We start from the raw sequence: 15,881 nt of genomic DNA on the forward strand, positions 1-15,881 counted from the left end.
TATGAACCGTCACAAAGGTAGTCGAATCTCGGATGGGATCGGCTATAGAGGTTATGCGTCCAATGGCTTTGATTATTTAAAGCATGATCCACAGTTAAGTAGAGATTTTCAGTTCATGTCTGGCGGGCTTCTTGTAATGTGGTCAACACATTTCAGCCCAACAATTCAGGGCCTCTTCAGGACAGGGCAAGGGAATGTACCCTTACTAATGTCCACCTTTCCCTATGCTCTCTGGGTCGCTGTTTATTCAGAGCATTCCTGCTTGACTTCGTTGGATGGTCACTGTTTTGATGTGTCTTTCATTCTGCCATCTGTTGTATCAGGCGCAAGAGTGCCATAGCGTCAAGGTGGTCTGTGTGGTGCCTGTGCAGAAAACCACTTGATGCGCCACTCAAGCATCTAAATCTATCTCTGAGCAACAAAACTGCAAAGTCAGCCACGCGACGTCTGAACAGAGCAGGTGGTGTCAGGTCAGTTTAATTTTGCCTATAAATTTCAAAGTGCATCCAGGGGATCTAGAGCTCAATTAAATGGTGCCCATTTTATGGATGTGCATACCACGCTGTTCCCCAGCAATTCAAATCAAAAATTGGAAACCTATTACTAAAGGTTATGGGCATATATTACGCAATGAGAGCAAATATGGTAATCCGATGTGGAGTAATTGTGCCCCAAAATAATGTATCCGCTTCTGCAACCATGATTCATGGCAAAAGGACAAGGGTGACATCCCCTTGAGACTATGAGATTTGATGGTCAGTTTAGCACCTTCCCCTGCCTAGCAGTGCATTAACAGCAATAGATTAGGGGTGGGCAGAAAAGTCTGCTCTGCCGGTTGACTTTGCAGAAGTTTCCCCACTCTGCGATATGTGAGTATCACAGAATTCTGGCAAAACTCCTCAAAGCGCCACGTGGCAGAGTTTTTTCTCACATTAGTGATTTTCAAGCGCTAGAATGCCATCCGCAAAGATTTTCTTAATGCAGGTGGTCGCAGCACGTTTGACCGTTCATGTTAAGAAAGTTGCCGTTCGAGTGGAAAATCTACTCATACGGTAGAAAGAAGTAGTGCCCTCTGGCATGCTGCATTGTGCCATTTGCACTGAATTTACAGAGCGGAACAAGCTCCCAGTGATAGAAATCAGAGCGGCGTGCCAAATTCCACCCACTCATGGAACTCCACAGAAACTCACAGGGTTTTTAGTAACCCTGGGCGTAGTTCGCGAAGTAGCACAACGCGAAGCTACGCAAAGTGCACTTCGCACTACGCGAGCTACGCATGGCACTTCGCGAACTGCGTAGTACCCTGTTCGCACTGTGCAAGATGTCGTTTTCAATGACTGCACAGTGCGGACAAGCAACCGGCACTTTGCAATCATTGAAAACGGCATCTTGCACAGTGCGAGTTGTAGTTTTCTGGCGCTCAAGTAGATTTTTACTCGAGCGGCAGCTTTCTCAACGCGGACTGGTAGTTTCTCATCACGAGCGGTCGCGAGCATACGCGACCACTCGCAATGAGAAACCTGACCTCCTCGAGTTGAGAATCTCGCCGGGAGGTTTATTTCCCACGCTCGCGATGGCCAACTTGATGTTGCTGATCGCGAACGAAGAAAAAGTCTCGCCGGGATGTCATTTTGCTTGCTCACGGTCGCCAACTTGACGTTGAGGACAGCGAGCAAGCAAAAAATGACCGCTGCACTACGCTAAGCGTGTTTGCACTGTGCTACGTGCAATTCGCGTAGTGAGAAGTAGCACAAACTTTGCAAACTACGCAAGCGTAGCGTAGTGCTTTGCCCAGGCTTAGTTTTTATGTAACTACATGAATTTCCATGGAGTAAAACTCACAAGCACCACCCACCCCTACATTAGAAATGCAAAATTGTAAATTAGGGAACATTTTCAATTAGGTTCTCCTCAAACTAAGACCAAAAGGAAAACACAAGGGGTCATTTGGGACAGGACACCTGGGTGAGTCATCTGGAGGCTTTTGACCAACTCTAAGTTATCCGTTTCCAATGTGTGGGGATTTGCAACATTGTTCTTTGCACACTTTCCATTTTCACACATTACCAAATCTAGCCCTTAAGCTGAAAATAGCACACTCTTCAAACATCACAATTGAAAATATCTCAAGTTAAAGGTGCTCCTACAATCCGTGGTGGGCAGTGTAGGCTTGCAGCTTAAACGAAAGCAGTGCTTAATTTGTAAAATATGAAGTGCTAGGAGGGCCACTGCAGCTTGCACTCCCCATCGTCCCAGTCATCGCTGCCCAAAAACTACTAACCATCTCTCCCGCATGTAAATGCGACAGTACAGATTATTCCAGGTTCCCAAAGCTAAAGGAATGGCTGGGGAGGCAGGTCTGAGCAATTTTTTAATGTATATTGTTTTCCTGAACAACTGTTATACTGTTCATCTCTAAATTACATGAGCAGCGCCACCTTGTGGCAGACTGCCCTAAGTGTGATGTTGACAATAAGGTGTCGGTGCCGAGCACCGGAAACCAATTGCTCAGAACCAGAAAGCACCGGCTCAAATTAAGCACTGAAAGTGAAGGTTATGAGCTGCATTATTTATTTCAACATCTTACTTAATATGTAGGGTTGCTGCCTCTTTACCGACCTATATTTCTTTTATTCTCTGGTGAACACTCTCAAAAGGTCAAAATAAACAAACATCAGTGATGACCCATAAATACAATGTCTACACACAGATATTTCTTTTTTTCATCTTCATTTTTTTATTTAGTAGAAAAAGAATTTTTTTGTATCAAAAGTGATTATAGATATTTCATTTCTATATTTTCTTTTTTATGATTCACAAATATGGTGAGGACAAGTGTGTACAAATAGACAAGAATATAAAAAATGTCAAATACATTAATTACAAATCACACTGATAGGACAAATGGTTTTGCCCCTCGGTAGGCAAATTAAGTCTCTACATTCACATCTTGCATACTAATCTTGCATCCTAGCAGTCATACCACAGGCAAATCAATATAGAGAAGAAAACCAATAAAAATGCACAACTGGAAGAGTCAATTATCATCTTGTGTTCAAATATTCTCTCAGAATTTTACTGTAGAAGTTATGGCAACAGATTTAGTTTCTTCTTATTATTTGATCTAAGTTGGTCCAGATACAATTTGTTGTCCAGTTGTGGGGTAGCTGGTCTACGTACGTTTCGGTGAGAGTTTAATTAAAATCACCTTCATCAGGACCATTGAAGAACAAATTTTCCTGTGCGGGGAATTGATTATTTAAATCGCGCTAAGTATGCCTTAACACAGGAATTTAACGTCTGTTAAATTCCTGACTGAGGCATACTTAACATGGGGGGTGGGGGGTGGATTGTGTGGCTAAGACCACAGGCCCCTATTATCAAGGGTATCGCCGTTTTCCATTGAACATCGCTGGAAAACCAGCGATGTTCCATGGAAAACATCGCTATTGCTAGGATAATTATCGCCATTGCGCTGAGCCTTGTTAATACAGCGCTAGCATGGCGATAATTATCTGTGCTAGCCGGCGTTAAACATTTTAACGCTAAGAGTGGCCAGCGATAATTATTGCTGGCCGTTGATGATATGCCCCATTGTTTTTTAGTTTTTCGGGCTACGCCTTGATTCTCTTTTTACTGCATGCAGAATACGCAAAAAATGCATTATATTTATTATAATTGCGTTTGTGCAGTGCGTAAAGCCCCTGACAAAGAGTTGGAGTTTATGGCATGCTACTCCACATTTAGAGGGTAACCCAGGTGTTATTAATTAGTGTTATAAGTCTACAGGTCAATGGCTTAGCATTGTGCTTTAAGGAAACGGAAGCATGCCTAGTGGTGGATAAAGTTAATATGAATTAGTTGTAATTAATACAGTTTTTGCATATTGAAAAAAATAATGACCCTAATATTGTGTCTGGGTTTATTTGAGATTCAGAGTGCTTACAATGTATTTAAATGTAGCTCTCTGTGGTCAGCAAGTATTAAGTAACAAATGAACAGCTAAACCTTTTAAGAGAATTTTCTGATTTTGTTGCTACAGATCCACCAAGAAACCTAAAAATAACCACAGAGGACACCATGACACAAGGTATTAACTAGCATGTGTACATGTGTTCCGTTTTGTGTGTGTATGTGTGTGGGTGGAGTGGTCATGTGTGCGTGTGTATGGTTTGTTTTTTGGCTGTCTTTAGTTCATTTCTGGAACGCAGAATGTTCTACAGTAGACTGGTGGCATGAAGGAAATAGAGCATGGCAAGACTTCCTCACTGGTCATTGTCTATGTCATATTTCAACATATGTTATATACGTTGGTTACTTGTGCATGTCTCAGTCAAACTAGCAGAGCCCGCTTTGAAGGAAATCAATGTCTGAAAGGCATATTTATAAAACATTTCCACTCGGTTTGCATCTCAAAATTGGCACAAAATGTTTTCTTTTATTTACTTTCTTGCACAAACCTTGTTTTGCACTTGAAAGTTGTCTCAAAGTATGGCAAAGAAGCACTTGCACTGTTTTGCCCAAGTCTTCGTCAAAGGGGCATTCTGTGGGTGGTACATGGGCATTCCAATAATAACATAGAAGCCAGGGTTTTGCACCACAAATAATGCGACTTTGAAGCAGGCACTCCTCTCCCCTTCACAATTGGGGAAAAAGCAGAAGATATAAAACCTGTAGTTAGCTCATGGGTTTTTAGGGGGTTTTGGCTATTTGTGGGTGTTTGGATTAGATAGACAAGACGGCATTCATGCTGTTTTGAATGACACTGAACCAGACTTTAATATCATAAATGCAATTCTCAGTTTGGTTAGTTCTTGCAAATTATAATAGGTTAGAAACAAATCATTAATTGAAATTTGGAAATCATATTAATAAATATGTTTTACATGTTTGACAACAGCCAGTTATTATTAGATATAGTAAGTTCAATGTTACTTCTTTAGCGCTGCTTAATTAATCTGCTGTACTGGTTATATTTCGTTTTCACTAACCCTATAAAACAATCCAGGTCGCATCATGATTGCCTGTAAATTTGCAGTCGTGGGGCCACATTTATGGGGATTTGGCTTAGTGCAGCGTACAAGTCACCTTGTGTCCTATGTCAAAGTGAAAGGGCAGAAATGCACTGTATTCACCCAATAAGGTGCATTCCTGTACTTTCTCCCTGCAATGTTGACGTTTCGGCAGCCTCGCGCCAAAGCAGACACTCTTGCACCATGATTCTATTTTCCAATAAGTGATCAATAAAAACTGCATCACTAGTGCAGCGCTGGTGTCTCATTCAGGTCAATGGTCCCTGGTTCACAAGTCTATCTTGCCACTGCGCAGTGTACTACCTCTAGTGATCTAATGCCCACAGCCGTGCTTGTCTGGTGGCATGAGGATGTCCACTTGGAGGTACTGCACACAAGAGCGAAGAGCTGATTCCTTCCCTACTGCACAATGAAGGCTTATGCAATTCATATTCTTGTTTGAGAGCCCACCCAAAAACCTATACTGAATACCCATAAGCTTGTTTCAGCCTTTCATCCTTCTAAAGGAGTAGTACCAATGATCTGAGTAGTATTAACATATATTCTTCAAGTATGTAAGGAGAATTCACTTTGTGCTGTGTGCCACATGAGCAACCACCTTTATGCTATATGCTGTTGCAACCTTGCTTTGCAGATTCACTCATAAGGTAGAAATCTCATGTTTTTGTGAGTTTTATAAGTTCGGTCTGGTGCTTTTTTATTTGTTTATGTTGTGCTCCTAGATGTACACATGTTGCTTATTGCAGACCAGTTAGATTTGAGCCAAAGCCCAGTGGCACTCTAGAGCACAAGGGAGTACTGCAGGTCAGTGATGGCTGCCTTTCCAACCAAGTCTTGGACGAGGGTGGGTCAATGGTTTGCTTCTTGTAGGCTGATCTTGCTCTGCCCACTGCACAGTCACTGGTCAAATGTCTACCTAATATGGTATTTGTTCTTCTTAAACTTTAGTAGACTAGGTATGGATTTTGCTTGGCCATCTTCTGATACTATCTGCGAAAACCATTGTGTTGGTGGTCACACAGTAGCCTAATTTTGTAATTAATTAAAGATGTGTATGAAACCAGGAATCTAAATGGAAAATGAAAATTCGGTGCTGTCCCAAAAGAACATAAATTCGTAATTTTTACAGTTTTTTTGTAACTTGATAGCATGAATTAAGGAATATAAAAAACGGTTGGCAATTGCGGCGGGGTTTCTGATAAGAATTAAAGGTGAAATATTTTTGGGGTAATTTTGTAAAAAAATACTTTTTATTATATGTGCAAACAGTGTATTTGGGGTAATTTTGTAAAAAAAAAACACTTTTTATTACATGTGCAAACAGTGTAATGAAACGTTTAATGAACAAAAAAGAATGGGATACGTAGCCGTTCTTGTATTTCGCTTAACTGCTCTTGTGAGTAGTACTTTACAAAAACTGGCATCTAAAATGAATGAATTAGGTGGATTGTATATATCCGATCGTTCAAATAACGTATTTGATGTGAATATGTATGGCAAATGAAAATATGTGATTTTTTTGCAGGTCAGCTGAGTGAAAGAGAAAATAATTCGACTGAAAAGATACTGGAAGGCAGCTCGCTCACCATGAAGTGTTCAGTGGAGAGCTCGCCCCTTGCTTTCCTGAGATGGATGAAAGTAGGAAACAAAAGTCTCATAGAATCAGATATGTTAGGTCAGAACAGTTTGTCGCTGAGTCTCCCACATGTGACTCCAGAAAACGATGGAGAGTACCTGTGTGTGGCAAAGAATCAACACGGCGCGGTGAACTCTTCTCTGTTCATCACAGTGGAGCGTGAGTATGTGCTAATCTGGGAGCATTGTTGAACTTAAAGGAGATGTTTGTGGATGGAGGAAACAACACAAATGTTGGTATATCTAAAAATGTAATTGATTGTTTTAGAGAGAAGTACAGAAAAGAATTACCTTCATGTGTCTCTGATATGCCAAGCACATCTTCCTCTGTGTTTTTTGCAACTAGTTAGTAAATATGGGCCGTATTTATGAGTTTTGTGGTGCAGGAAAGCGCAGCAAGTCACCTTGCTGCGCTGCCCTGTGTCACACAGAAAGGGCTGGAATGCGCCGTATTTATCCAGTACAGCGCCTTCCTGCCCTTTCGCTGGCGCTTTTCGGAAGCCTAGCACCAATGCCGGAACACTTGCCCCACGGTGCAATAGTGCCTGTTGTAGGCAGGATTGTTTTTGTGCAGGAAGCGGCGTCTCCCTGCACAAAAACAATCCTGAGAGGCTTCTTTTCTCTTTCTATGTGTGCTGCAGCTAGAAAGAGGAAAAAACGAAGAGAGATAAAGATATTTCTCGTCCTCCGCTAGGGAGGTATATCTTTTTGGCGCATTCCCAGGTTTAAAGGCCTTGTAAATGTGGGAATGCGGCAAACGCGTTATGCTGGTAGAACTGAGAAATTGCTTGTCAAACAGAACAGCATCAAATAAAAAACAAAAAAATAGAAACCTTATAGCAAATGTCCTGACTCTCTTCCCTTTCTTTGCAATACCATCTAGCCCAAAGCAGTTTCTACATACTTTGACATGCAGAATCAGAGCACAGCATGTACTTGCTGCAAGAGTGCCTGTATGGGTTATGGGATGGAGCGAGAGGAAGGACTAACAGTAGTGATGCAGCTAGACCTTTTGACTGCCCATGGTGCTCTGGTGGTCCCTGCCTTTGCCGCCCGCTACGGTCCGGGGGGGGTCACCTCATGACGGTTGCAGGTAAGAGTGGGGGGGAGGCCTTCGCCCCCAAACTTCTGCCGTCTATGGCAGACCTCCTGGCCTCCCCTTGCTACGCCACTAACAGTAGTGGAATCTCAATGAAAACATATTTGTGTTCTGCCTTGTCCTGCTCATGCTTTCTACATAGCTGAGAATCTGTTCTAGGAGTCCAGAAAATTACTATGGAACACTTGATTTACAGAACCCCCTTATTGTTTTGAGTCCTTGGAAAGAATCTGTTGTTGAATGGGTTCTCACCAAGTTGAAATTTAGGGCTCTTAAAATGTGTACAACGCGAAGCTCTCCTTCATACAAATTTCATGATGAAGTTGTGTAAATATCGTCAAGAAATTTAATGTGGAATCCTTGGCTTTTGGGCGAATTATGGATTCTCATCCTATCCATAAAGTGGATTTCAGTGGTTTTCCAGTTTCAATGCTAACCATAGCTGCACTTTAACTATGCTACGTTAGATGCATGCTATAACAAACACAACCATAGCTTCACTTTGCCTTTATTTTTTAGGGGATTTTTTGATTATATTTCACATCCCGTAGCTCCTTGTGCCCATCAGCCCTCCGAGCAGCCATCCCCTGTGCAAAGGTTTCCAATACGTTTGTGCAATTTTAATACTTCACTCAGTGTAGTATCCTGCATTTGTAATTAAATGTATTTTACACCTCCTGCTCAGCCAGTGCTCTGTGACAAATAGAATGTTGGAGTCATGATGTGCCTCGGAATGTTTGGACTCAGAGAGGTGAAGTGTCAGTTGGTCATGGGCTGAGCAGCAGTCAGGCTGTTCCTGGTGGGGCTCTCCTTCACAACTTAACTACCTGTTGTCTAGAACTATGCTACTTGTGACCTGTTTGCATAAAGCATCTTTAATTACAACCTTTCTGCGTGGACCTCCTAACTACATTTATTTGGCGATGATCTGACGAAGAACCTACGTGATTTATGAGGATCTCGGTAACTTGGCTACCAAAAGAGGGAATGGAGATGGTGCAATCTACAGATCTACAGACTACTTTTGAGGGTGGAAAAAAAGTACACGAAGAGGTATCCACTGTAAACGAAAAGGTGCCAACATGAAACAAGCGTGTTCTACAATCAACATGAATGACGACAACAAGCGAGAAACAAGCATCAAAAAGACAAGAAAAGAAGACAACAACACAAGTAAGATGAAGCACTATGCCGCTCAGCCCCTCCAGTGTCCGCACCACCGGACAGCCCTAGCCCAGACGCGCTGTGCTCATCTACATTACGCATTATGGACTCTGGTGGTACATGTGCCTTCAAGCAAATATATTTTACAGGTTGTTTGTTTCACCTCATAATTACTCTTCCTCAATTTTTCAATGATTCTCACATTAAATGTATCATAGCGTGAAAACGCCAGTGCACCTTCTTTCTCAGTGATCTTGTGCCATTGTTTAAGCTAGATACAATTGGTAACCCTACATTTATCACTATATAATGGCCTATTCGGGTGGTTCCTCTTCTCCCTCCCAAACAGGTATCATCAGATCTCCCTTAATTAAATCTCGTATGACTTTAAAACATTTCAATTTCTGATAAGTACATCAATAATCACAATTAGAAATGTTTTTTTCAGCACCCAATAACTTACTCACAATTCTCGTTTGGAATCAACAACCAGTAACAGCACAGCACTAGTAATGTAGGCAACCAATAGCATCGTGGCTTTACACCAAAGGACCAGTCCCAGCGCAGCACACTGTGACACCAGAATCACTCCTTTCAGCGGTTCACCCTCCTTTACAATTTGATATACATGCAAACAAATACATTGCAATGGCAAAAAAATGACGATTGTCTGCTTCACTAAAGAAATCTACAGAATTCAATTTTGCAATAAATGATTTGGAACAACTTTTTAGGAACTACTCTGACACACATTCGAATGAAACCTCAACCTGTGGGGAATCACCCTGATTAGTACTGTTTCCCCCTGCACAAGAGGTCCACCACACTAATCATACCTCACTTTCACACATAAAGATAAATGTCCCTATCTTAATTGGGCTGTCAACGATGTCTCATGACAGACACCACAAAGCCTTAGCAGAAAATTACAATACAATGTCTTCTGCACTTTTTATTATCATCCAAGGATCTTAGGGCACTTCGGACCTGTTAACAACTTCAACTTCTTCACTTTAAACACTACATTCACCAAACATTCAAAATACCTCCACCAATCATCACACAATTGCTATACACCACAAGATAAGCATAAGCTGTACACGCGCAACTCTATTAATACTCACTCCTCCGCTGTTACTACTCTGCCACAAACCACTGGAACTCAACCGATCCTCTGAATCGAAACTTAGGGATTTTAACTATTCTCACATAAAGTTTCCAGACTCCCCTATCTCAGAACCTAACCATCCTCTACTATGATCTGCTAATGCATAGTATTGTGCCCCTTTCTCCCTGCAATGGAACTTTCAAGGCATCTGAAGATTAAAAGGAGTTACGGTCAACTACAATTTAACACAGTAAAACTCTGAGTCGTAAGAAGGGATTATGTATGGATTTATTACAAAGTCAAAGCCAGACTGATATTCACCAGTCTCAGGAATATATTGCAACAATACAGGCTTACTACAAAGAGGCCAAAATGACAAATGAAGTTTAGCCTTAGCAATTTAAACCATACAAAAAATGTGGTTGTCGCGATACAGAATATTAAATAGACAATTCGATGATCAGTATACAATTTGTAGTCCTCTTGCCTGTTACACATGAAAAAAATCTAAATCACTTAATCTGAATCTACTCTAAATAATAATAGAAGAAACCCAACTTAGATCCATTAAAGGAGAAGGTGTCAGCTTAGCAGAACCTATGTAGAAATTCTCTAAAGGAAAATAATATTGTACAGCATGAAGCCACACAACAGAGGTGTAGCAAAGACGTCTGCAACTCTCAAAGTCTACAAAGGAATGTGAATATACTGAAATGTGATCAACAATTATACCCACGAAACAATCTCGAGAATACGATGTCACATGTCTAATTATTTTAACCTTCAGACAGTAAAACTTGAAAACTGCACTCAAAACTCCTTTACTTGCGTCCACACATCAGAACGTCCTTGGATTCTTCCCATCGTCCCATTCTACATGAGCAGTAGTCTCCCTTTGTTTCTTAAGGCTTCTCATCCTTGCCAAAAGTACTCCTCGCGAACCTCACTATTTCTATCACACAAAGTGCCTCCTCTGTTCATAAGATCACATGACAGCACCTGCAGAGGTGTGAGGAACATTGCATCCAAAGCAAAAGTTCACATTGAATGTTAAACATTAAGACATCCAAAGACTCAGGTCTTTAGTCAAGTTAGTGTGCTAAGCATCTCAATACATGCTTATATGCATGATTCCAGATACATATACGGTTATAACATAGAGGTAGAGAACTATTCAAATGCATACATTATCAGTTTAAAAAATACATGTCAAGTATTATTTAAATGAGTACGCATATATATAAAAATTTACAATATTACTCAAATCACATAAATACAGATATATATGAGAACTGCAATTCGTTGTTACAACTGTTCAGGTGCACTACATTACGTTAATAATGTTACATCACACAAGTACATGAGGCCATGTGTAAATATATATGTAGCCTAATCAAACGAACGTTTTAGCCAAAATGTTGCTGCTTCATTACTATTTGAGGGTTTTGTCTGTTTTCTGATTTTGCCATTTTCTCTCTTCCTCTGGTATGCTTTTTCACATAATAATTGTATGTGCGAGACTGATTCAAACAGAGAATGTATCATAGAAACTAGAAAATGATGTGTGCAACAGCTGAGAGAAATGCTCTGCTCAAACCAGTTTCCACGTGTCTCTTGCATGACTTTTGAATGGTAGGTGTTCCCTTGCATGCACTTTTCACATAGGTTGCCAACAATATATATTTATTATATTGCGGATTAATTTTGATAAAATTATATGTATTACATAAGTATAAACTTTGTGATTTAGCCCACCCTGATATAATCACCTAAAGAAAATCCATGTTTCCTAGATAGCTCAAAATGACCTGACAAATTCATGTTACAAAGTCACACCTCATGCACAAGCAAATGTCACAACCTAAAAACTGTGTCTTTGCCCATGGCTAGACCAATGGCAAAAAAATGAACAGCTGTCATAGCCTGCAGTAGCCAGTGACTGTATACAGTCAGGGGTAGCAGCCAGGGCAGTAGCTTTAGGGTGGCGTTTGGGATATGATACCCCACTAAATAAATACATTATTGGCTTGGTAGTTGAGTCTGGGGTCCCTGAGGCAGGTCTGCTATCTTTTCATCGGTTTTTTTGTCCTGATCAAATAAAGAATGACAAAATGGTGACTTTTTGTCAAAAAGAGAGAGAGAAACAAGAGAGAGGTAGCTACTCATCTGGTGGCTGAATTTCATAATGTGAAACCAGGTAGCCAGCAATCAATATTGGCTTCCCTGCTTGTCCAAATTGTTTAATCATAGGCAAATATTTTATTTCAGAGTCTACCTTTACTTTATTATCAAATATGAGCCCACATTTTTCAGTGCTTGAGTACAGGATGTGTGCTATACAAGCACCTCTTATATTTGATGTAATTTACTGTAATGTCTACTCTATCTATAATAGGAATCTAGGCCGTGTTCAGGGTTTGCATGACTACTGGCTCGCCTCTTAGTTCATTAATGTCAGTCATTGGGAGGAGCCATGAATGTTTCCTTAATCACCTTCACAATAGTCTCGAAAGTCAGGTCTCATTTAAGCATCAGATTCTCACTGTCACATCCACCTGCTTTATGTTATTAAACATTCTCCACAAAGTGTTAGATGTTCTCCCTCTTAGAGCTAGTAAAACCTAGATTATAAATTCTAGGCTGAATTACTCAAACTCAGTTTACCATGGCCTTCCCACAAAACTCACAACCAAATTCAATTGGTACAAAATTCAGCAGCCAGCTGTAAAATGGTAGCGGCACCTTCAGTTGATAACCTTCAAGTGTTGCCCGGCGGTAATCGCCTCTTATACCATTCGATAATTAACCAACAAAAGAGGCAGGCGCCGGAGACTGGAAGGCAGGAAACAAAGTTTTATTCCGTCGGAGCAGAACACGTCAGATCGGACAGCAAGGTATCGTCTCGAGGTGCTCTACCCACATCTCTGAGGCCTGGCCTCTTATACACAGGTTTATTGCTTTATTACACGTGATACATTCTTGTTGAGACTTTGATGTACGGAAAGACATCCTTGGAATCCCCACTTTCAAGCTTGTTCCCACACATATCTACAGTAGCGGTCCCCACCCACAGTAGGAGATGGCTATCACACAGCTGGACATTCCACCAATTCCCGGGGATGTGTGCGACTGGTCGAGTCTCAGGGGGTGGGGGCCTTGATCTACTGTAATCCCTTTGATGTGAGGCGGTTCCCTTACAGTAGGGAAAATAAACTGCATCCGCAGGGCTAGGTGATGGCCTGGGATCGGTTCGGACAATCGGGCGCAGAGGAAGGGGGTTATCAAAGGGGTGTGTGACCATGTATGGGATGAAAGGAGGTGTTGGTCAGGCGCGGGATGTGGTTCCATGGCAGGGTCACGCAGAAGGAGAGGGTTTATGGCCCATGTATGAGAGAGCGGGGGTGGCCGGCGCGCGGGGGACGTTTGCAGCGCCTGAGAGGCACGCTGGCGCTCGGCAATGAGACCATGGTGCCTAAGATGGCCGTCGCGCGTTTTCGGCGTGTGGCGCTTGGGGAGAGACAAGATGGCGCAGATAATGTTCAGATACGAACTAAATTTCCACAGTCCTCCCTTTTAACATATCTCGCCAGCTTGTTTAGTTCAGATCTATCCCCATAATATCACGTACTTCTATGTCGTACAGGGCTTTCATTTGTTCTGCTTCAAAGTTCAGAGTCTTAGGGCAGATGTAGTTCGTGAAAAGTGAACATAAAGGTGGCAAGCACTGAATCCCCAGGCAACATCCACATAGAATCACAATCGGCATTAGGATAAACGTAAACAACCTCCACCCCCAGTTCTTTATTGAGTCCCAAAACCAATTCCCAAGCGACCATCCTTCTTGTTCCTGATGCACCTCTGAGGAAAGTCTGTGGAGGTGTTCGATCGCCTTGTAGACGGAGGGTGAGTTGTCCGGTACGTAGGTACAACAGCTGAACCCAATGATGCGGCATGCTCCTCCACGATCAGCCAGAACCACATCTAGAACGAGGCGGTTCTGGAGAGCCACCAGGCGGACAGCCTGAAGCTCGGCGGTGTTGTTGGTGAGGATGCCAGCCGTAATGTTCATTGTTGTTTCAACTGCCTGGGTTAAGTGCCAGATGGCATGGCTGTTCGACATTGGACCCCAAAGTGGGACAAGTCCTTTTACTGCATCCATGAACTGGGCTCCGGTGGAGTCGGCTTGCACAATGTCCTTGGCACGTTTCTGCCGGTGGTGGTTTGCTGGAGCCACATATGTTGGAGGAAGGATAAAAGCGATGTAACAGGTGCCTCCCCAGCCTTTCGGAAGCCAGGTGTAGGCCTTAGTACCACAGACGAAGTACATATTTGGGGAGGTAACAAAGGAGGGTGGGTCGACTGAGTCCAATGTTCGGGTGATGAGACAGGAACTGCGGCCCACCGGCTGTGTTCCCAGACCTTCGAGGCACACAAGACCTGTGATGTTGATGACGGACAGAGCCACTGTTAGGGTGGCGGCCGTTCGTTTCCGGAGGTAAGAGAAGGTGGGTCTGGCTGGGTTGTTGAACACCTGCATTTCAACTCGTTCTTTGGCAGGGATGTCCATATGAAAGGAAGTGTTTGATCTTAGAGGACAGAAGGGAGCAGAAGTTTTTCCAGTCTTGTTCAGCCAGAACCCATGGTAGAAGTGCGACACAGTTTTGCTGGAAGTGGCATTGTCCTTGTAGCTTTCTTGCAGGAGGATTAGCCAAGCGAGGCAGGAGCCATGGACAGAGAAAGGTGAGGGGATGAAAGGGATAGAGTGTCCAGTGGCATGCGGTAGCAATCCACAGATCCAGCAATTAGTGGCATTGGCGGCAAGATTGTGTTGGTGGAGCAACTGCACGAAAGAGTTATTCCAGAACTCTTTACGCCTTTCTCGCAGCTGGGGAGAAAGCGAGATCAAATGGTGTTCTTTCATGGTGGTAGGTTGAACAGTGGTCAGCAATGTCTTATGAGCGGGTAAGCTCTCTTCCATGATCCAGAAGGTGGCCATGAGGAGAAGGCAAAAGAGAAGGGTAATAAAAAGCGCGATAGTCTTTGAGCTGTGCAACTTGTCAGTCTTTGGGTTTAGATAGTGGATCTTCGGACGTCCGGTTGCTTCCATCACCTTCATGTTGGGCGCTTCTATCATCTTCAAGGGACTCGGTAGCGGGCAGAACCACTGGCTTTGTTTAGTTTCTCTCCTGGAAGCCCTTTGAGGTGATTTAGGCTACCGATCTGGGATTTCAACTTAGTTCGTGGTCTGCTTAGCCGAAGTTCCCTCTTTTCGTCGCAGGTTGTACCCTTCTTTGGATGGCACAGTGGGGTCGGGATATTTCGTTAACTCAAGTGTCTCTGTATTCTGGTAGCAGCTCAGGGATGGTCGGTCTTTGTCTGGGGGTCCTCCTTGGCCGGTGATGTTGTTGGTTGTCGTCAGGGTCGGTGATACCTTCTTACAGTGATGTGCGTGCAGCCAGGTGCGCTTCCCCTCCACTCGAAGAGCTGTTCGGGTGGTGATCAAGACTTGCAGGGGGCCCGTCCACCCGGGCTCCAGACTCCTTGCACGCTGGAAATTGCGCACTAGGACGTAATCTCCGGGTCGGATATCGTGTCCGGGACCTCTGGAAGCGTCGGGAATGGCTTGCAGCACCTGCTGATGGATAACAGACAATGTTTTAGTTAGGTTGTACAAATAGTCAGACATGAGGACGTCCGGGACGTCGCGAATGGATGTCGGTTTCGGTGCAGTCCAAAGGTTCATGGGCTGCCCGAAGACGACCTCGTAGGGGGTTAAGTGGTGTTTGGTGAGAGTGGAACGCATTGATAGCAATGCTAGCGGGAGGGCGTCTGGCCACTTCAA

At 43.0% G+C, this 15,881-nt stretch overlaps 1 protein-coding gene across 1 annotated transcript in view; it reads left to right on the forward strand.

Annotated features, from left to right (window-relative positions):
- The window catches only part of LOC146809008 (sialic acid-binding Ig-like lectin 13), a 349,688-nt gene that overhangs the window by 216,240 nt on the left and 117,567 nt on the right, over positions 1–15,881 (forward strand). Inside the window, exons 6-7 of the mRNA XM_085615797.1 lie at positions 4,043–4,090; positions 6,559–6,828. Coding sequence (XP_085471923.1) covers positions 4,043–4,090; positions 6,559–6,828 — 318 coding nt within the window. The remainder of the gene's footprint in view (positions 1–4,042; positions 4,091–6,558; positions 6,829–15,881) is intronic.

The sequence above is a fragment of the Triturus cristatus genome, chromosome 7 (assembly GCF_964204655.1).
Source record: "Triturus cristatus chromosome 7, aTriCri1.1, whole genome shotgun sequence".
NCBI classification, from domain to species: Eukaryota; Metazoa; Chordata; class Amphibia; order Caudata; family Salamandridae; genus Triturus; species Triturus cristatus.